The 21,088-nt window shown below is 41.9% G+C and overlaps 1 protein-coding gene across 11 annotated transcripts in view; it reads left to right on the forward strand.

The window, feature by feature from the left end:
• Positions 1–1,632: 1,632 nt before the first annotated feature.
• FAM83B (family with sequence similarity 83 member B) overlaps positions 1,633–21,088 on the forward strand; it is a 63,699-nt gene continuing 44,243 nt past the window's right edge. Inside the window, exons 1-5 of one of the 11 annotated variants that reach the window (XM_061622973.1) lie at positions 1,634–1,819; positions 1,968–2,294; positions 9,086–9,263; positions 10,612–10,680; positions 15,083–15,586. In XM_061622973.1, the coding sequence (XP_061478957.1) occupies positions 15,143–15,586 (444 nt within the window). In that variant the 5' untranslated portion in view covers positions 1,634–1,819; positions 1,968–2,294; positions 9,086–9,263; positions 10,612–10,680; positions 15,083–15,142. Of the gene's footprint in view, positions 1,820–1,967; positions 2,295–2,343; positions 2,584–2,603; positions 3,137–9,085; positions 9,264–10,611; positions 10,681–15,082; positions 15,587–21,088 lie in introns of those variants that run through there. The other 10 variants (XM_061622974.1, XM_061622979.1, XM_061622975.1 and 7 more) reach the window with 10 other exon arrangements.

Raw genomic sequence — 21,088 nt, forward strand, 5'->3', positions numbered from 1 at the left:
TAATAATGACCTGCCTCAAATGGTTAGAATTTTCTTACAAATGATTTTAATAAGTAGTACGGACAGGATAGATTTCAGGACAGTGAAAATCCAGAGACCACCCAGGAGCTTTCTACCACTGGGTTGGCTTTTTACATTAGCATGACCACTAGATAAGAGATTTCTGCAGTCTCATATAAAACAAGTTTGTATGCACTGCAGTACTTACACGTACACATCATGAGTGCAAACAGAACTTGGAAGGGCAAATGTGTGTTTCCCCAGCATTGCCAAACATGAACAAAGGTATGAGCGTGAGACCTCATTCAATCTTGTATACAAACATATAGGAAATCAAGCTTGCTTGGTGCAGCTGTAATTTTGGTGCCAAGTCTTTCTGGGAGTGCAATATGGAACCAGTTTGTAGTGTGGCTTGCAAGACTCAAGCAAAAACATGTGTGGTAGATTGTTACAGGTGGCTTGAGGACTGACAGGCTGTCTCAGCTCTAGTGCAGTTGTTGCCACAGCGAGGATCAGAAGTCAGCAGCCCAGGTGCCATGGGAGGACCCACAGATGGTTATGCCCACCACTGCTGTGCCTGCTTTGGCCCAACTCAGAGATAAAAACCAGGCAGCACAGCCTCTACTTGCTTTACTCACCTTTGGCAGGTGAGCAGGCAGCAGAGGTGGCTGCAAGAAGGAGCAGTCCAAGGAGGCCCAGAACAAATTCTCACCACCCCGCTGCCAGCATCTGCCCCTTGCCACAGTCACTGACTCAGGTGGAATAGTGAGCACTGATGGAACAGCCACCTCTATCTGCTCGCCCACTTTCTCTGGACTAAGAGTGCCTTGTTCAGCCACCACACTGCCTAGAGAGGGTGTACAGGTGAAGAAGTAGAGGCAAATGGTGTTCCTGCATTCGCTTTTCTTAAAGTCCGAAATAGAACATAGGAAGCTACCTTCTACTGAGCCAGACCATTCGTCCATCTATCTCAGTATTGTTTCCAATGACGTCGTCAGGAATTGAACCGGGGACCTTCGCTACTGCTGAGCTACGGCCCTTCCCCTAAAGCAGTGGTTCTCAAATGTTTTTGGTTCGCGGCGCACTGTAAAACATACAAAAAAATTCTGGTGCACTTAAGTGTACAAAATTAAAAATAATATATTTTAAACTATGAATAAAAATAACTTAAACTATAGAAAACTATCACTTACCCTATACAAATGGGTTTCTTCTCATTTTTAAAATATACTTTCATAATATTTGAAGCACACCTAGCCACCTCTTAGGGCGCACCATTTGAGAATCACTGCCCTAAAGTGTGGGCAACTTAACACCCCCGTGCCGTTAGGCCCTAAGAAACCTCCCAACTCCGATTCTAATCTCTCCCCAGCGGAGACAAACTTCCTGTCCTTCCCTTCCCTCATTCTTCCCTTGTTGCCGCTCCACCGCGCCCGCCCTTCCAGGTACCTGCCCCTCGGCGGCAGCAGCTGCGGAGCTGACAATGGGAAGAAGGCATGTACTTTGCTCGGGCAAGGGTTGGGTCCTCTGGGTTCAAACAAGATCTAGCACCACTTTTTGGTTTTGGCAGCGGCGGCCGCCAGGGCTGGGTTTGGTGTGTAACACTTCCCTAACGCGTTGGAACTGGTTTCCACGCCCGTCCCTGCCCACAGCGCTCCTGAGAGCGAGCGAGAGAGGGACGGGAAATACCTGTGAGGGCGGGAGCTGTGTTTCAACTTGAAGCTGAGCACTCCCCCCCCCATACGGTTGCCTCCGCAAATTCTCATGCTGGGAGAAGCTTCTGAGGGACTGCCAGCCAGGCGTGCGGCGACGCAGCAAAGTAAGTGGTGGTGGGTTTCTTTTCCTGCCTTCCCCCCTCCTTTTTCCTCCACTTTGGGTGAGTTTCTCCTGAAGAGGCAAGACGGGTGACAGAGAGCGTTTGCGCCTTGTCACGACCACCAGCCTAGTTCCTGTTTTTATTGCTTTAGTAGTTTGCCGAATCCCTTTGCGGAGATGGACTGAGGTGTGTCGTGTCGTCCCTCTCAAATTCCCATCTCCTTTGACCCGCTCCTTCAAAGTGACAGGGGGAAACGTCTGGCGCAAAGAAAGATTCCCGTGATTTTGTTTGCACAGGACAGACGTCCAGAGGAAAATGTCAAGAAATCCTCATTGGCTCTAGTTTGAAATCGATGGGGAGCAAAAGGACCGAGAGGCTATTCTTCTGATGTGAGGAGACAATAAAAGTGAGCCTCAATTTAAGCTCTTCAGACTCGACTCGCTCCACCCCGTAACGGACGCGGTACACGCGCTGGGAGGTAATGGTCTTGTAAAAGGAAGGACGTTACTTTTAAAAGAAAAGGCACCCCGGCTAGATCTCAGAGTGACTTGGCGGGAAAGAAAAGATAAGTGATGTTCAACCATGGTTTGACTAAGGGGGAAGGGCGAAGGTGAGGAGGCTTCATAGGCCCAACAAGAACAGAATGGGCTCCCACGTGATGGGAAGGGCAGTGAGCGACGGCAGAGTTGCATTTGATAAGATACGGTTATCTCTCTTCCCTCCACCCACGTTTAAAGGAAGTGAGATAAAAATCGCTAGTCTTGAAGGTACCACCACAAGAGTCTTTAATGTGTTTCATATGGAAAAGAACGGGGTTGTCAGTATAAGCAAGGATTTCAGGCTTTTTTTCACCTGTGAGGCTTCCCCCCCCCCCTTATCTGAGCTGGAAAACGAATGTGAAACGTTATGTATGTTCACGTTGTAAGGTTACCTGGGAGTAATTCCTTTGAACATTTACTTTTGTGGGACTTGCTTATAAGCAAATGCATAGGGCTGGGCTGTACATTTCTCTTGTAATTTGAAAGAGCAGGGGGCATTTCTTTTATCTCTCTGTAGTCCTTTTCCCCAAAGTGCCCCCTTCCCAAATTGGGGCTTGCTTCCAGCATCTGAGTCAAGCTTGGAGGGGGGTTGCTAGTGGAAAGACTGAACCAAAGGAAATGCTGGGGGGAAAGTAACCGTGGGGAAATGGAGCAATCCTCACCCGTGCATCTGTTTTGTTCCTAAAATCAGACTCATCCACCAACTATATTTTCTGCATGACGAGCAGAAGCAGGTTTAGACACAAATTTCTGCCTCCATTATATCAATAGTCTCATGAAGGTACTTTTATTTAGGTTTTGATAATTAAAACAACACTGTTATCAATCAAAAAAAATCTTTACTTAGCTGTTAGCATAAGTTATTTTATTTCATGACAACAATCGTTTTGATTTTGCAACACATTATTTGTTTTAGTATGGCTTGACCATGGGTAAATATTTTGACAGATAAACCCTTGGGGTCAGATGGATAGAGTGTTCTTAGAATTTAGGGGTGCGGTATCCTTAGAATTCTTAGAAAAATGACAGTAATAAAAAATGGAATCAAGGCTGATTAGAGGCATGCACATACCAAGGTCTTATATTGTACACTGAAACTTGTAGTAGTTCAGTTTACTTATTTTTCTCAAGGTGGTGACAGGATGGCTTATATGGGCTTTTTATTTTACACACATACTTTTAGACCACATGCCCCAAGTGTTGTGGAAAGCTTGGAGGAGGCACTAAGGAAGGTAGACAACAACTTTATTATCTTTGTCAAACAAAAACAAAACAGCCACAGTGGACTCCTGACTCTACCCAGATGCAACTAAGTCCAGTGCCTCCTAATGAACAGAGGCTATATAATGGCACTATTCACCCACTTTATGATTACACATAAGGGCCTGGTTTATTTAAGTTTTAAAAATTGATTGGAGGTGTTGTGAAAGTCAGTATGACCCAAAAATATCCTATGTGGGTGTTACATTATATCACAGAGAACAAGACAAACAAAAACTAGAGGAGTGGTGGGTTTTTTAAATTTAATATTTCCCATTACAACATTTGCTTGCATTTTTATGCTATAGCTGATCGATCCTGTAACAATGAATTTACATTATTCATATCCAAGATCTATATGTATTGATATTAATCTAGAGGACAAGTAAACCAATGAAGATAGGACCCCTGATTTAAAATGTAAGTTTAATAGGGCTTCCATGCAAAAGGTGTATTTAAGACTGGCCTTAGCCTGACCTCTGTTAGATTCAGATGTGTTGAGCAGTCTTGTTCTTTAATCAGAATGCATTCCCTTTAGAAGCCTAAGTGTCAAATAAAACAACTTGGCTTATTAATTTTCAGTGTTATGTTTTTCTGCCCATCTAATATAAGTGGTCTATGCAGCTTGATCTTAAGCATGCTTATCTGGAAGTATTTCATCATACTGATTTCAGTAGGCTTACTTCCTAATAAATGTGTAAATAATTGGAGCCTTACACAATCTTGGGCATGTATATAAAGAAGTAAGTGTCTCTGTGTCCACTGTGTTTACTCCCAGACAAGTCTACTTTGGATTGCAACCATCAATCATCTTTAATGCATCTGCTGTATAGGGAGACTTATCACTAACATTCTTCTTTTCTGTATAAATGGACAGTAGATCTTTTGCATCAGAGCTTTTGACAATTTCCGTGTTTTACCAAATACATTTAATATTTGTGTTTGTTTTAGAGGGGATTCTAAGCTTCTTATATTGTAAAGCACTGTTTTCCCTTTTAAAAATTGTACCTTGGGAAGAAATAGGTAAGGCAATTATGGTATATTAGTATTGGTGTTCTATAAGCCCTAACTTACCAGTGCTATAGGTTTGGGTAGGGGTTAGAAGGTATTAATTTGTTCTGTTATTAATGGCATTCTTGCACAACAGTGGCAAGTGTCTGAAACAGTTATTGATGCTTAATGAAGCATTGTTCTCCTAAGACCAATAAGGTAGGATCTCATGTTTCAGAGGAGGATTAGACAATTTGCAAATATGCATGGATCACTTGTAAGCACTGTTTTCCTTTCTTTGGCCTGTGATGAAGAACAGTGTGGGATTTGCAGAGGTGTGGTTTTTGGAACAAATTTAGAGCAGGTGTGGCATAAATCAACGTTAACAAGGAGGTATATATTTCTTATCAAAACAATGACGTTGATCTGTAATCTTGTGCAAAAGGCGGAATTTCTTTACTGTTACCATTGATCCAGATATAATATAGGTATTTTCCAGCTTCTTTGTTGAATCAGCTATTTAATTTACGGTACTTAAAAGTTCTCTATTCGCTAAGTAAAGATATTGTTTAAATTAGTGTTTAAAAACAGTACTTCTAGGGAACTACAATTTTAATTTGGTATAAATTGTGTGTAGTTAAACCTCTTTCAAGAAGTGTGAGATTGTGTATTTACCTTGGACTTCAATATATCAAGGTTTTTACCACCATGTGGTAAAAGATGTCCAAATACTCCTGTTTATTAGCACCCTGATGCTAGACTTGTTTGTTTGCTAGTATTGCTGTTGCAATATACTGTTTCTTATACTGTTTCATGAGAAATTCAGATTCCATTTGAGTTTTTGCTTTATCTGCAGTGGAAATACTACGTAAATGTTGAGATCCCCACACCACTGCATATTTGTGTATGTATAAGAATGTAACTGGTTCAGTCCTAAGAAATTGAATTGCTATGGGTGAATGTTCTCACTTCATTATTTACTGACATATTTTCCCTAATGAACACAAGTTCTGGCATTGTTTGTATGAGCAACCCTGATTTGAAAATACTGTTTTAGTGTAGGACAGATCACATTTTTTCTTTAGATGATTTGAGATATGTCATGACTGCATCTTGCAGAACACTGTTCTGTCAGAAAGTAATAGTCTGAATGTTAGGTTATTATGTGTTCCAAAATCACACTTCTGCATATGCCACATTGTTCTACACCAGAGATTGGCAGTATTTTTTCTTCTTCCTAAAGCCACATTACCTTGGGGATAATCTGTTCATCACATGCCACTAGTGGGTGGTGCCAGACAGAAGTCTGCCAATTTGTTCTCAGATAGCTGGGAGAAAACTACTTTTCTCCAAGGCATACAACCAGGAAAAAAATCAATCAATCCCCCCCCCCTATAAAAATACTGTATCTGGGTTCGAGGTTGGGGACCAGAGAGACAGAATGGGATGTAGTTAGTGTACTGTCCACCCTGCTGCTCTACAGCCTCCCTAACTGAGCTCATGGAGGTAATCTTGGAAGTGGTGTTGGAGAAACCTTTCACAGTAGTTCTGGGAGACTTCAGTATCAATGCTGAGGCTACTTCAAATCGGCCAGCTCAGGACTTCATAGCCTCCATGACAACCATGGGGCTGTCTCAGTACATCAATGGCTCAACAGATGTGGCTGGGCATACCTTTGACCTAGTCTTTGCCACAGAGTGGATTGGTAATAATCCATTGATTGGAGGACTCACTGTGATTCCATTGTTATGGACAGACCATTTCCTGGTAAGGTCTGGGTTGATTGTAGTAACTCCACTCTGCAAGGGTAAGGGGCCCATTGAGATCGCCTGCCCTCAGAGACTTATGGAATCTGATGGACTCCTGAATGCTCTGGGGGTTTTCTGGCTTACATGTCTGGTGTTCCTGTTGAGTCTCTTGTCTCTTGTCTCACTGTGGAGTGGTGAGATGTGTAGAGCCATCTATTTATTTATTTATTTTGTTCAATTTATATACCGCCCACAGCCCGAAGGCTCTCAGGGCGGTGTACATCAATGCAATTGATCACCAAAGGCAGAGATGGAGAACCTATGGCCCTCCAAATGATGCCAGACTACATTTCCCATCATCCTTCACCTCTAGCCATGCTGGCTGGGGCTAATGGGATTTGGAGTCCAATAATATCTGGAGGGCTACTGGTTACTCATCCCTGTGTTGTTTTGTTATTAAATTTATATCCAACAACAAGTGACAAAACACTAAAAACATTTAAAACAAGACATCTTAAAAAACATCTTAAAAACAATTACAGCACAGATCACACTGTACAGGTAGAATAATCTGTACTAAACTGAGCTGATCCTGTGTTACTGACAAGCTTTCTTTTTATAGTCAACTGCTCAATTTGTTAAGTACAGAACGTACTGGATCAGGCCAATGGCCCAACTAGTCCAACATCCTGTTCTCCCAGTGGCCAACCAGTTGCCTATGGGAAGCTCACAAGAAGGACCTGAGTGCAACAGCACTCTTCCCACATGTGATTCCCAGATCAGTAATACATCAATATATGTTGAGCTCAGGGGTGACGGACCCAGCCTCCTTCCCGAGGAAGGAGGGGGAAGGCATGAGTTTCAGAAGCCTCAGCCGTTAGGGAGCATGGACGATCCAGCTGTTGTTGAGTCTAACCCCAACCTTGGGGAAGAGAGCGAGTTGCCCGCCCCACCAGTTCCCATGGCTGGTCCTGCCCCTCAATGGGACAACGCTCAGCCCCCCAGCACTCCCACAGGACTGTTGGGGGATGCTCCTGAGAGAGCAGACACTCCTCCTTCACCAAGCAGTATCTTAGAAACGCCCAACGCTTCCCTGCCCTCCGCTCTCCCGCCTGCCGATCAGGAACACGTGCTTTCCGATGAGCCTTTGGAGGCTCGCCCCTCCTCACTGCGCTCACGACCCCTCACTGCGCTCACGACATCGGGAGAAGTGGACTGGGCAGAAGAGGGCGTGTGTGCAAAGGAGTGAGAGGTTACGCCCCAAGACCTCTCCTGTTTGAGGCTATCGCGCCCGGAAGTGGGCGCTGAGTCAACTTTCCTCACAAGTTGCAGAGCATGTCTAGAGTGCAGTTAGGGATTGTAGTGAGTTAGCATAGGGGTTTCTATGAGGCGCTCAGCCTTTGATGTATCCATTACTTTAATAAAACAAGAATTGATTGCACCCTCGTCTCTGACTGGTGGTTCTCGCTCTGAACTGGACAATATATTGGTAGGTGGAAGCAGTTATGTGGCATAGTTAAATTCCAAGTAATCTCTGCAAAGGTCCTTTAGGAATCTATAAAAACTGAATGAGGTGCTATCTAATGAAATGCGGAAACTCTGATTTTGTGGTTTCATTTTTTTTAAAGCACTGCCTGACTGTGGTTACGCTGCAGATGAACAAATTGAAAGTGAAGCCAGACAAAACTGATGTTGTGATGGATGATAACCTCCATACAACACCTGTAATGTTAGTTAACATGTATTTATTTAAGGTATTTTTATACTGTCCTTCAGAGCCAAAGGCCCTCTCAAAGCAATTAAAATAATAATAAAAAAATTAAAACATAAAAATAATAATTAAACTTCATCAGATTTGCCTTAAGAGGAAGGAAATGGCACTTCTTGTGTGGCCTATTTATTTATTTATATCCTGCCCTGTCTGCCTAGGGTGGCAAACAAAAGCACTAAACACACTTTAGCACATCATAAGAACAGACTTTAAAATATATTAAAACAAAACAACCATTAAAAATATTAAAACAAAAATCTTTAAAAACATTTTTTTAAAACTTTAAAAACATCTATGTTTTTAAAAAAGGTTTGAAAACATATTAAAAAGCAATTCCAATACAGGTGCAGACTGAGATAAGGTCTCTACTTAAAAGGCTTGTTGAAAGAGGAAGGTCTTCAGTAGGCACCGAAAAGATAACAGAGATGGTGCCTATCTAATATTTAAGGGGAGGGAATTCCAAAGGGTAGTGTCACTACACTAAAGGTCCACTTCCTTTGTTGTACTCAACGGACAAGATAGTATATGCAGAAGGCCCTCACTGCAGAGTGCAGTGATCGACTTATATTAGAGATAAGATGGTATTTTAGGTATCCTGATTCTAAGCTGTATAGGGCTTTGTACACCAAAACTAGAACCTTAGTGTGGCAGTAACTACATTTTGGAACTCCCTGCCTATTACATTAGGCAGGCAATTCATTGTACTCATTTTGGCACCTGCTGAAAACATTTTTGTTTAGGCAAACCTACCCGGGCATGTAGAAGCTATTTTTTTAATCTCTTTTTAACTCATGGTTGGTTTTATTATTTTGAATGTTTTTAAATACCCGTCTTTAACTGTTTTTGCCAATAATTGTATTGTTTTCATTCCTTACAATAAAGCAGTATATACATGTTGTAAATAAAATACATAAATACATTTCAGAGTCACTGTGGCCCTTGGGTCTCTTTCCTCTTTTAGGCACAAAGAAATCTACCTTACACCAAGTCAGGCCGTTTGATACCATCTAGTTCAGTACTGATGACATGGACTAGCATTGGCTCTCCAGGATTCCAGGCAACAGTCTCTTAGAGATTGAATTTTGGACCTTTGTATGCAGAGCATGTGCCCTACTTCTGAGCTACAGCTGTTTAAAAAAGTAACTTTTAAAATTTATTTATTTATTTATTTATTGCACTTGTATAACGCCCCATAGCCGAAGCTCTCTGGGCGGTTTACAGCAATCAAAAACACCAGATTTAAGATTTACATTCCAAATTAACTGATGAGACTGGAATTAAGCTATGACTCTCGGGCTCAGGATTCTGGAAGGTCTGGCTTCTATATAGAAAGAGATTGCTCACTGGGGCAGGGTATCGCTCCTTTCTTCCTACAATAGCTTTCCTACAATGGTGACTGGCCTAGCCTGAGGGCACTTAAACCCTTCTTGCCAGAAGCAAGTAGGCTAGATTAAATGTTCCCTACTCAGGCTCCATCTTTTAGCTAAGATTTTTATCTTAATTTCCAATCAGAGAAATCAGAGAAATGTTTCTGTATGAATTGTATGCGCCAAGCAACTGTGGTTGGTGCTTAATGTATCATACTTAATGACATCACTAGGGTCCATTTTATCCCGGAAGTGCCTAGCAAATTCATTACAGCGGGCCTCAGATGGTTCTACCATGTCCCTGGGGCCAGAGTGTAATAGCCCCCAGACAATTCTGAAGAGCTCCGCTGGGCGGCAGATTGATGAAAGGAGCCTAGTGTTGTGGAGATGTTAGATGGGAGCACCTAGGAGTAAAGATGGATGCCCCTGAAGGCTGCAATTCTAAACACTTGCTAAGGGTCTAAGCCCCATAGAACTCAACAGGACTTACTTCTGAGTAGATATGGTTTGGATTGTGCTGTTAATAAGGCTTGACTAGGGATCCTCCACAAAGATATCCATATCAAAGCAGGGTTGGCTGTCCCCTGCCTGCAATGCCCTGCCCCTGCCTTTTAATGTGACTACTCCAAACTTTACAAACTTGACCTTCACTGCAGAGAGAGGTTTGAGAAACGAGTAAGAGTTAAGATACTCTACCCTTTGCTACCTACCATATGGGCTGCTATAAATTCACTTTGACAGCCAACACAATTCCGGTGAGTAATAACTGACAGAGGAAACATACATGGTTTGGTCTACCTTCACAGGCAGTAGTTTGACAACAACAGCAATTGAAGCCATACTTCCCAGTGAATTCTCTTTTACCACTGTTAGGCAAGAAACAAGGTGCATCATCAGTGGGCTTAAGGGGGTTGAGCTGAGCACATGGAAACACTGTTGTTGCTTCTATGGATGTAAGGAAGTAAGGTCAGAGATAAATGAAATGCAAACACCAACTCCATGTCCAGATGTAAACCCCATTTCAAGTTCTGAGAACAGTTTCCTTTTACTGCTTGTCTCTTATCAATAATTCAGTAAATATATGGCTTTCAGCAGCATAAAGACTACTTTCTCTGTACAGGATTGGGACTTGCGTCTGAGGAAACATGCATAGGACTACACTACAACAGAAGAGCACAGCAGGATCTTGGTGGGCATACACAGCAAACAATTTTAGTTATAATAAAAGTGTGCATGCAGGGTTTTTTTAATTATTTGCAAAAAATGGCATATTATACATTTTATCTTTCTGGGAAGCACACAATGAAAGAAAGGAAGGCGTAGTTCCATTGTCCAAGCAGAAGTCCTCACATAAACAGGGCAAATTCAATGGATGTATTTATTATTTATTTTATTAAATTTATATCCCACCCTTCCTCCAAGTAGGAGCTGAGGGTGGCAACACTCACAGAGATAGAGGGAGAGGGAGGGAGAGAGAGAGAGTTACATCTGTCATGATGACAAAACACTTGATAGATTTGAAAGAACGGGTGCTAAGCGAGAGAAGCAGGAAACAAAATTGTGCTATATTTACTACTAAACATACACAAACAGCTGATCACACAGATATCTTTTCTTTCCATAAATTCCCCAAAGGGCAAACTTTCAAAGATTCAGTACTATAAACTGTTTAGCATATGTACTATAACTCTAAAATGATGATCTTCCTATTCCAGTTTTATAGGATCCCAATAGAATTCCCTTACATATATTTTTAAGCATGCTCTTGCCCTGAAAGTGTGTTTTCTTCAACAGCCCTTACCTTCCTGCCCTCTGAGATATATGCAGTCTCTTCTCAAGTCAAGCTAATCTCTATTTAGAAAATTGATAAATTGCTTGATCAAAGGGCTCTCAATGCAGTGTACAAACAAAATTGTAAATAAAAGCTAAATTCCACAAACCAATGAAAAACAAATATCAATAAAAGATACGTCGTTGTTGTTTAAAAAGCAGTCAAACAATTATGTATAAAAACTCTAAGTATACATTCTAATGCTCAAAGATTCTAACATAAACCCCAGTGTATGTATCAGTAAATCATTTGGGGGGATCCTAGTTCTAAAATGAGCTAGTGAAAGGGCCATCATTACAACGGACAAGATGTGTGTGGAGGAAGGGTCTGTGATCCATTGTACTTCCCCATTTCAGTTAACGCCAAGCCATCTACTGCTTGGGTGGTAGGCAAGCATTCATTTATATGGAAGAAATAAATTGATGTAGTTTTAGATTTCTTTGTGGTCTGCTCTCTTTCCCTGCTAACTTGAGTGCCTTGGGAGAGGGGCAAATTTTGTGCACACTTAGCTGTATCCTAGATTGCAGTGTGTTTACTTTATATCCCATAGATGTAAATGAGAGCCACTGAGAACTTAGGCAGCTCCTGAAAGCATATCCCTGTCCAGATTTACATTTCCTGGTAATGCTAATACTGGAAATTTGGAAAGTGGTATTTTAAATGGAGATACGCAAATCTACTGTTTAGGGACCAGTAATAGCCCTGTGGGACTTCACTGGGAATATAATGGAGTAATGACAAGCACCTTCCTGTTATAATTTTCTGGAATCTATCAGGAATGAGCAAAACTACTCAAGAGTAGTTTCTTAAATGCATGTAAGGTTCCATGGTGGTGGCATCAACCTTTCAAGATCATCCACACTAAATGCCACAATTTAGGGTCAAATGGTATAATTATACTCCCTTATCAGTCTCTAGGTTAACAGTCAAGGAAATAAGCCATCTCAGACCCCACCACTCCCAAAACCAAGCTGGAAAGTTTGATGATACCCGGGTGTGTCAGTAGCTGGAAGGCAGTTGCTCATTCTGCAGACTCGCTGATTGCACATAAGTATTCTTGTTCCCAACCCTCCTACCCTTTTCCTTCTGATAAATTATCTCCATCCACGTTAATCCTTTCTAAAATGCCTTGTATGTTTTCTGTCAAAAAATGAAAAATAAAATACCAATAACCATTAATCAAGTGCCACTGCAGTTGCAGATTTTACAGCAGGGTATATCCTTGCAGCAGTAATTCGCACATTATGTTTATCCATGTGATCTTTACTAGTCAAGAAGGATCATGGCCAGACAGGAAATACTTGTACTCCCAAAAGTCAAAGTCTAGGGACTGTTTTAAGGGTCTTGCATCCTTTCCCGATCTGACCAGAAACATAGACTGACAGAGAACAACCTGCATCCTCCCTCTTGGATTTGAGAACCAGTGTGGTGTAGTGGTTAAGGTGTTGGACTATAACCTGGGAGACCAGGGTTCGAATCCCCACATAGCCATGAAACTCACTGGATGACCTTGGGCCAGTCACTGCCTCTCAGCCTCAGAGGAAGGCAATTTTAAACCCCTCTGAATACTGCTTACCATGAAAATCCTATTCATAGGGTTGCCATAAGTCGGAATCCACTTGAAGGCAGTCCATTTCCATTTTCTGCCCCTAAGTCAAATGACTTGTACCATCAACTCCTTTTAGCAATTAAACCCCTTCCCCTACTCTTCTGTAAGTCGCTGCTAAGATAGAAGACAACATAACTAAAGGGCACTTGGAAGCAGCTACTTGTGAGGCTTCAGTACAGAGCATTGAACTGGACAGTTTTGGATAGTTATTGGATCTGCACCATTATTTAAGCCTGCCCTCTTGGCAGAACAGTGACTATGGTACTTCAGAACTGATCTGCCCCTTATTTTGTTAACAATGCAGCTGCTATCAGCTATCTGATAATAGTAATTGGATGCCATCTGCAGCGACTGCAGCTATTTGTACATCTTCAACCTAATCTCTTAAGAAATAGATACATAGGATGCTGGGTGATGCTGGGACAGGATAGTGTGGAGAATGAATTTTTGTGAACCACTCTTGACAGACATCATATTCAGATGATGATAAACTCATAGTGGGAATCCAACATGCATGTGTTGAAAAGGGCAAAGCCATCAGCGAGAGGCTTAAATGGCCAGGCTGTTATGTGACATACTTTTAGTATGTGTTGAGAGCATGGCTTTGTGCAAATTGCTATCTTTGCTGCAGTTTTCCACATGTAAAATCCTTATTTAATTCCTAGGTGCATAGAAAGCTTTTTTATTTGTTAAAAATCTGTAGATAAAAAAGGAAGGTCTGGCCCCCCATTTCACACTATTTCTGCATAGTATTTTGTTGTTGTTGTTGTTATATGCCTTCGATTACGACTTATGGCGACCCTATGAATCAGCAACCTCCAAGAGCATCTGTCATGAACCACCCTGTTCAGATCTTGTAAGTTCAGGTCTGTGGCTTCCTTTATGGAATCAATCCATCTCTTGTTTGGCCTTCCTCTTTTTATACCCCCTTCTGTTTTTCCCAACATTATTGTCTTTTCTAGTGAATCATGTCTTCTCATGATGTGTCCAAAGTCTGATAACCTCAGTTTCATCATTTTAGCTTATAATAACAGTTCTGGTTTAATTTGTTCTAACACCCAATTATTTGTCTTTTTCGCAGTCCATGGTATGTGCAAAGCTCTCCTCCAGCACCACATTTCAAATGAGTTGATTTGTCTCTTATCCGCTTTTTTCACTGTCCAACTTTCACATCCATACATAGAGATTGGGAATACCATGGTGTGAAAGATCCTGACTTTGGTGTTCAGTGATACATCTTTGCATTTGAGGACCTTTTCTAGTTCTCTCATAGCTGCCCTCTCCTGTCCTAGCCGCCTTCTGATTTCTTGACTATTGTGTTCGGTTTGGTTAATGACTGTACCGAGGTATTGATAATCCTTGACAAGTTCAATGTCCTCATTGTCAACTTTAAAGTTACATAAATCTTCTGTTGTCATTACTTTAGTCTTTTTGACATTCAGCTGTAGTCCTGCTTTTGTGCTTTCCTCTTTCATCAGCATTTGTTTCAAATCATTACTGGTTTCTGCTAATAGTATGATATCGTCTGCATATCTTAAATTATTGATATTTCTCGCTCCAATTTTCATACCTCCTTCATCTTGGTCCAATCTTGCTTTCCGTATGATATGTTCTGCGTACAGATTAAACAAATAGGGTGATAAAATACAACCCTGTCTCATACCCTTTCCGATGGGGAATCAGTCAGTTTCTCCATACTCTGTCCTTACAGTAGCCTCTTGTGCAGAGTATAGGTTGCGCATCAGGACAATCAGATGCTGTGGCACCCCCATTTCTTTTAAAGCATTCCATAGTTTTTCATGATCTACACAGTCAAAGGCTTTGCTGTAACCTATAAAGCACAGTGTGATTTTCTTCTGAAATTCCTTGGTCCGTTCCATTATCCAATGCATGTTTGCGATATGATCTCTGGTGCCTCTTCCCTTTCTAAATCCAGCTTGGACGTCTGGCATTTCTCACTCCATATATGGCAAGAACCTTTGTTGTAGAATCTTGAGCATTACTTTACTTGCATGGGATATTAAGGCAATAGTTTGATAATTACTGCATTCCGTGGGATCCCCTTTCTTTGAAATTGGTATTGGCATAGTATTTTAAATAGGATAAATATTGTTGCACACACTCTGTTGACTGTTTCTGTTTTGTTTTTAGATACATTGTATGGTGCGTGAATGGAAGTTTAAGAAGTCTTACCACTAAATTACTGTGACAATGGAAACCTCATCTCTGCTCTCATCTTTACATGATGAATGCAGATCAGAAAGCTATCTTGAACCACACTACAAGGAATGTTACAGACTCGCCATTGATGTGTTAATTGAAGGTGGTTTAGAGGCTTACCAAGAATTTCTTGCCAAGGAGAGATGTTCAGAGTTTCTAGCAGATGATGAGATTAATTATATACTGAACAGTGTTCAGAAAATCCCCCAAAACACAGTTTATGCTCCTGACAATGCTATTGATGATACCTCATCCTCGGGAACGTATTGGCCTGTAGAATCGGATGTGGAAGCTCCTAATCTTGACTTGGGTTGGCCTTATGTAATGCCTGGAATTTCTGGTGGTACAAATATTGAGTTGCTGTTCCATCCCCCACGAATACAACCTTTTACAATAAAGGAAACTATCAGGAAGATGATAAAAGAAGCAAGAAAGGTAATTTTTTACACTTCCTTTTTAAGCATCAGACTTAAAAATAAAAAATAAATAAGGGGCACTTTGATTTCTTTGGGAGTTCATACAAATATTTATCATGAAACTAAAGTTTATAACAATACAAAGGGGCATTTTTAACTACCAGAATCTTTTAAAGTGCTTTCACACACAGCTTCTGAAGATCAGTGAAAGAACTGTGAGAATGTAGCCATCATGGTTGCAAAAATAAAGAAATGTGACAGCAAATATATAATGAATCAAGAATCATAGAAGAAAGCAAAAGAAGAAATGGGGTCAAGCTGTGTTGGAGCTTTCAAAAGCAATTTCCTTTTGTAAAATGAGCTGCTGATACGGATCAGAGGGGGGGGTGATGTAAATTTTTAAGCCCACAATTTTTCCCCTCCATAGGTAAGCCATGACTAATAGCAGTTGAGTGTGTAGGTGGACAATCTGGATAATGTAGAAAAGGAATAGTTAGACTTGAGAAAGTACTGTGGCCCCAATTCAAATAAAAGAAAATGTCATAGGGAGTTCCAAATACAGATCTTCAATGTAACTTGACATTTGGCTCCAATTTTCCTTATTTTCTTGAACTATTAAAAACACTTTTTAATGATGGCAGACTTCAATTTAGAAAGCATGTGCTTACCTCTCCTGCACTGAAATAAATGGGATTTAATTTTGGTTACCTTTGGGTGGATTGTGGAAGAAGTCTGAAAGATGAGCATTATGAGTAGAGAGAAGCTGGAATGCATATTTGTATTTACTCTACATTTCTGTTCCTTTATTATGGTATGTATAAATTCTGTGTGTACTAATTTTGAAAGAAATGAATGTCTGTGTATTTAGATGAACCCTCCCTGATACAGTGTTATTAGTAACAGATAACGTTGTATGCAACATAATACATTTATTTATTTATTTCTGCTCCCAAGCTGTATAGGGCTTTGTACACCAAAACTAGAACCTTGAACTTGGCCGGGTAGCAAATGGGCAGCGAGTGCAATTCACTCAGCAGCAGGGTGACATGTTGGCAATACCCTGCCCCAGTGAGCAGTCCCGCCATTGCATTTTGCACCAGCTGCAGCTTCCGGACCAAGGGCAGCCCCAAGTAGAGCACATTACCGTAATCCAGCCTGGAGGTTACCAGTGCGTGGACAACAGTGATCAGGCTATCCTGGACCAGAAACAGCCACAGCTGTCTTACCAGCCAAAGCTGGTAAAAGGCACTCCTAGCCACTGAGGCCACCTGGACCTCTAGTGACAAAGATGACAACCCCAGAATACAGACCTGCTCTTTCAGAGGGAGTACAACCCCGTCCAAAGCAGGCAACTGACCAATTATCTGAACTTGGGAACGACCAAACCACAGCACCTCCATCTTGCTAGGATTCAGACTCGGTTCATTGGCCTTCATCCAGCCCACCACCAAGTCCAGGCAGCGGTCCAGGGCTTGCATGGCCTCTCCTGATTCAGATGTTATGGAGAAATAGAGCTAGGTATTGTCAACGTACTGCTGACACGTCACCCCAAATCTCCTGATGACTGCTCCCAAGGGCTTCATATAGATGTTAAACAGCATGGGTGACAAGATGGTACCCTGCGGCACCCCACAGCACAACTGCCAGGGGGCCGAAAGACAATCAGCCAATGCTATTCTCTGAAAAATAGGAGATAGGATCAGAACCACTTTAGAACAGTGCCTCCGATACCCATCTGAGCAAATCAGCCCAGAAGGATACCATGGACAATGGTATCAAAAGCTGCTGAGATATCAAGTAAGAGTAACAGGGTCACACTCCCCCTGTCCTTCTCCTGATAAAGGTCATCCATCAGGGCGACCAAGGCCGATTCAGTCCCATAACCAGGCCTGAACCCAGACTGGGATGGGTCAAGATAATCTGTTTCATCCAAGAGTACTTGCAATTGCTGTGCCACAACCCTCTCAATCACCTTCCCTAAAAAGGGGCTATTTGCAACTGGTCGGTAATCGTCACAGACCAATGGGTCCAGGGTGGCTTTTCCAGGAGTGGTCGGATCACCGCCTCTTTCAGGGCGGCTGGAACCACTCCCTCCTGCAATGATGCATTGACCACACCCTGGATCCACTCAGTCAAATCCCCTTGGCAAGCTTTAATAAACCAAGAAGGGCAAGGGTCGAGAAGACAAGTTGCTGGCCTCATCATCACAAGCACCTTGTCTACATCATCAGGCCACATCAACTGAAGCTGTTCCCAAGAAGCTGCAGCAGATGTTTCACTGGACACCTCATTGGGGACTACAGTAGATGTGGATGGGGCATCAAGACTGCTATGGAGGCGAGCAACTTTATCCTCAAAGTGCCTGCATGGAAAAGCTCCACTGGACGGCTACTTGAGGATGCGATGGAGCCAGAGAAGTAGGCCTTCTTCGCAGCCCTAACTGCAACACAGTAGGCATGGTTATGATGTTTTACTCATGCCCGATCAGCCTCACAGCACGTCTTTCGCCACTTGCGCTCTAGCCATCGTCCAGCTTGTTTCATTGCCTTTAGCTCACTTGTGTACCAAGGTGCAAACCAGGCTCTACAATGCTGGAGAGGGCACTCAGGAGCAACCATGTCAGGAGCCTGACACGCCTCGCTGTTCTACAGCTTGACAAGGGCTTCAACAGAGACACCTGCTCTACCTACTGGGAACTCACCCAGGGCATTCAGGAATCCTGTGGATTCATTAGGCTCCGGGGGTGGACCATCTTAATCTGTCCACCACCACCTCTGCAGGAAAGGATCGGAGCCACAAGTCTAAACTTCACCAGGAAGTGGTCTGACCATGACCACCCCTTCCTCCATCTGGAGCAAAAACCAATTTGAGGGTGTGCCCTGCCGTATGCATCAGGCTGGTGACAACTTGAGGCAGCCCCATGGTCATCATGGAGGCCGTGAAGTCCTAAGCCAGAACACTAGAGGCAGCCTCATTGTGGACACTGAAATCACCCAAGACTATTATGCTGGGCTCCTCCAATACCACAGCCGATATGGCCTCCGCCAGCTCAGAGACTAGCTGCCGGGCAGCAGGGTGGGCGGTACACCAGCAGCAACCCTAGTTTCCTGTCTCCTTGGCCCAACACCAGGTGCAGGCCCTCACAGCCAGTTCTAAGACAGAGGTTTCCTGGTGACAGAGATGGAAGTTGACTATCCTGCATTCTACATTCTTGCTTTCTTTTCAGATTTAAGAAACTGTAACTTGAGCTGAACTAGACATCATGTTAATTGCGTGAATGTAATCAACATGAATGTTTTTGTAAACAACTGGGAAGCCTGAGCAGCCTCAGGATTGTGGGGGGAAGAAATTCAATTATCTCCTTACCAGCGTCCCAAGAAAAAAATGGCCTCTCTGAAGCTGCTAATGGCATTAAAAAAGAACTTATTAAACTTTTTGAAAGAAACAATAATCATCATCAACTTACAATTATTACATTTCCAACTTCTTCTATTTGCTAGAATTCCAATTTATACAATTTCAAAGGTATATAATATCAAACTGTGTCAAATGGTCCTTCCAGAATGAGTTCAATGTGATTGGTGGACAAATACCTTCCACCTCGATTTTTATACAAGAAAAAGGGAACCAGGGATGATATCCAGTGCTCTTGTTCCACTAAGCAAGAGACTATGCACTAGTGGAACAGAACCTTTTCCTCCTCTTCTCTTCCCTGCAGCCCCTTGTGTGCCCTCAAAATGAGATGGGGAACCCTCTAGAGAAAATGTTCAGGCTGCAGATAAGGGGAAATAGAAGTGCACTTCCACTGCGACAGTGGAACTCCATTGATGATGTGTTGGATACAACCCCAGATATCCACAATACTACCATTTTTCCCAATGCCTCTTGCCATCCTCATTTGGTGTGTCAAGTCAATTCTGCCAATGCTACTATCTGCCATATGCATGAAACCCAACCCTGGTACATCCACTGTTTTCCAGTGCTTTGTCACCTCCATATATGCCACCTCCAGGAGCTGCGTCTTAAGTTCCTTATAGAGGTGTGGGAATAATCATGTAATGCAAGTAAAGCCTACCTGTGCTTTGGGAAGCTGCATTTGGCATTTCAAAAGAAGAAGCATTCATAGGTGCCATTGGAGCCTCTAGATGACCCCTAGCTCTCTCCCTAAAATCGTGTGATTGTCCTCATCAGTACTGGCTTTCAAAAAGCCTTGAACTTGCACTAGTTCCAGTTAGCTTTTAGATAGTTTCATTTTTAGGTCACTGTTTTAGAATATTGGTTTTCATCTGTTGGATTTAAGACTGCTTGGTGGTTTTATGCTGGGAGGAAGGGAGGGTTACAACTTAATTAATTAATTAAATAAATTTTGTAATCCATGCTTGTTGCTCCTTGTCGAATAGGGTGCCCTAGAAATCTTTTAAATAAATAATCCTTGAAATGCAAACAGCATCTTCATGACCCATGCAATAAATATGAGTTTTGTGCCAGCACAGACGCATGCTTGGAACTTTCTGAACATCATCATCATCATCAAACAAAAAACAAAAACAACCTACAGCTGTTGGATTTTGTGTAAAGAGCTCCTTCTTCCAAGGGGAATTTGTGCATGAATAAAGGGGCAGGACAAGCACCACCTGATGTGTTTTCTTTCCACTGCTACAGCAGCAGCAGCATGCAGTCTTGCTCTTCAGCAAGCTTTTAGTTCTTCTCTGTTCAGCAAGCTAAAGGCCTATTTTAAAATCGTTTCCCCCCTTTTCATTTCTTTGGTCCCCCATTATGCATTTTTTCATTTTCTTTCTTCAGTTTTCAATTTTCCTCCAGGCAGTGAGCTTATTGTGCCTCAAAATGAGATGGGGAACCCTCTAGACTAAGAAAAGATATGAAAATATATAATGTAAAGAGAATATTTGATAAAAGAAGTATTCCAGAAAGGGTCAAACCAATCTGTGTCCTTTGATGAAGCTATGAGAAACTTTGGTTTAAACTGGTTACTTTTCTCATTATAGAGGTTGGCCAAAAGACATGGCATTCATAATAGAAAGGGGGGGGTAATATTAAGCAGACTCCTCAAGGTGTATTATAAAAACAAGAGCTTTGATAGTAGAGTAAGTGTACAAGTTTTAGAGTTCCTAAACTAAAAAATACTGCATAAAGGAATTATTTTTGTACTTTCATGTTTGTAAAAGGCCTCTCAATAACAAAAAGTTGAAAAACCTACCTTGAAGCAAAATTAGAAAACCTACAAACACAGCTATGTTGGAGATCACTTTGAAAAAGCCAGTATTGTTTGTCATCTTTTCTTTAAGCAATGCATGTTGTATTTTATCAACAATAGTATTCATCACTAATCAGGGAAAATGACAGTATCAGTGCTGACATTTTAAACACTCTTTTGGTGGAAAGTCATGAAGACAGCAGCTACTGAAATACATTTTCAAGAACTGTACTAATGATCTTTGGAGGGTTTTATAATATGATGGTTTTAGGGGGGCAGTAAGGGGAGGATAGCACAGATTTAAGA

Source organism: Rhineura floridana, chromosome 4 (genome assembly GCF_030035675.1).
Source record: "Rhineura floridana isolate rRhiFlo1 chromosome 4, rRhiFlo1.hap2, whole genome shotgun sequence".
NCBI lineage: Eukaryota > Metazoa > Chordata > Lepidosauria > Squamata > Rhineuridae > Rhineura > Rhineura floridana.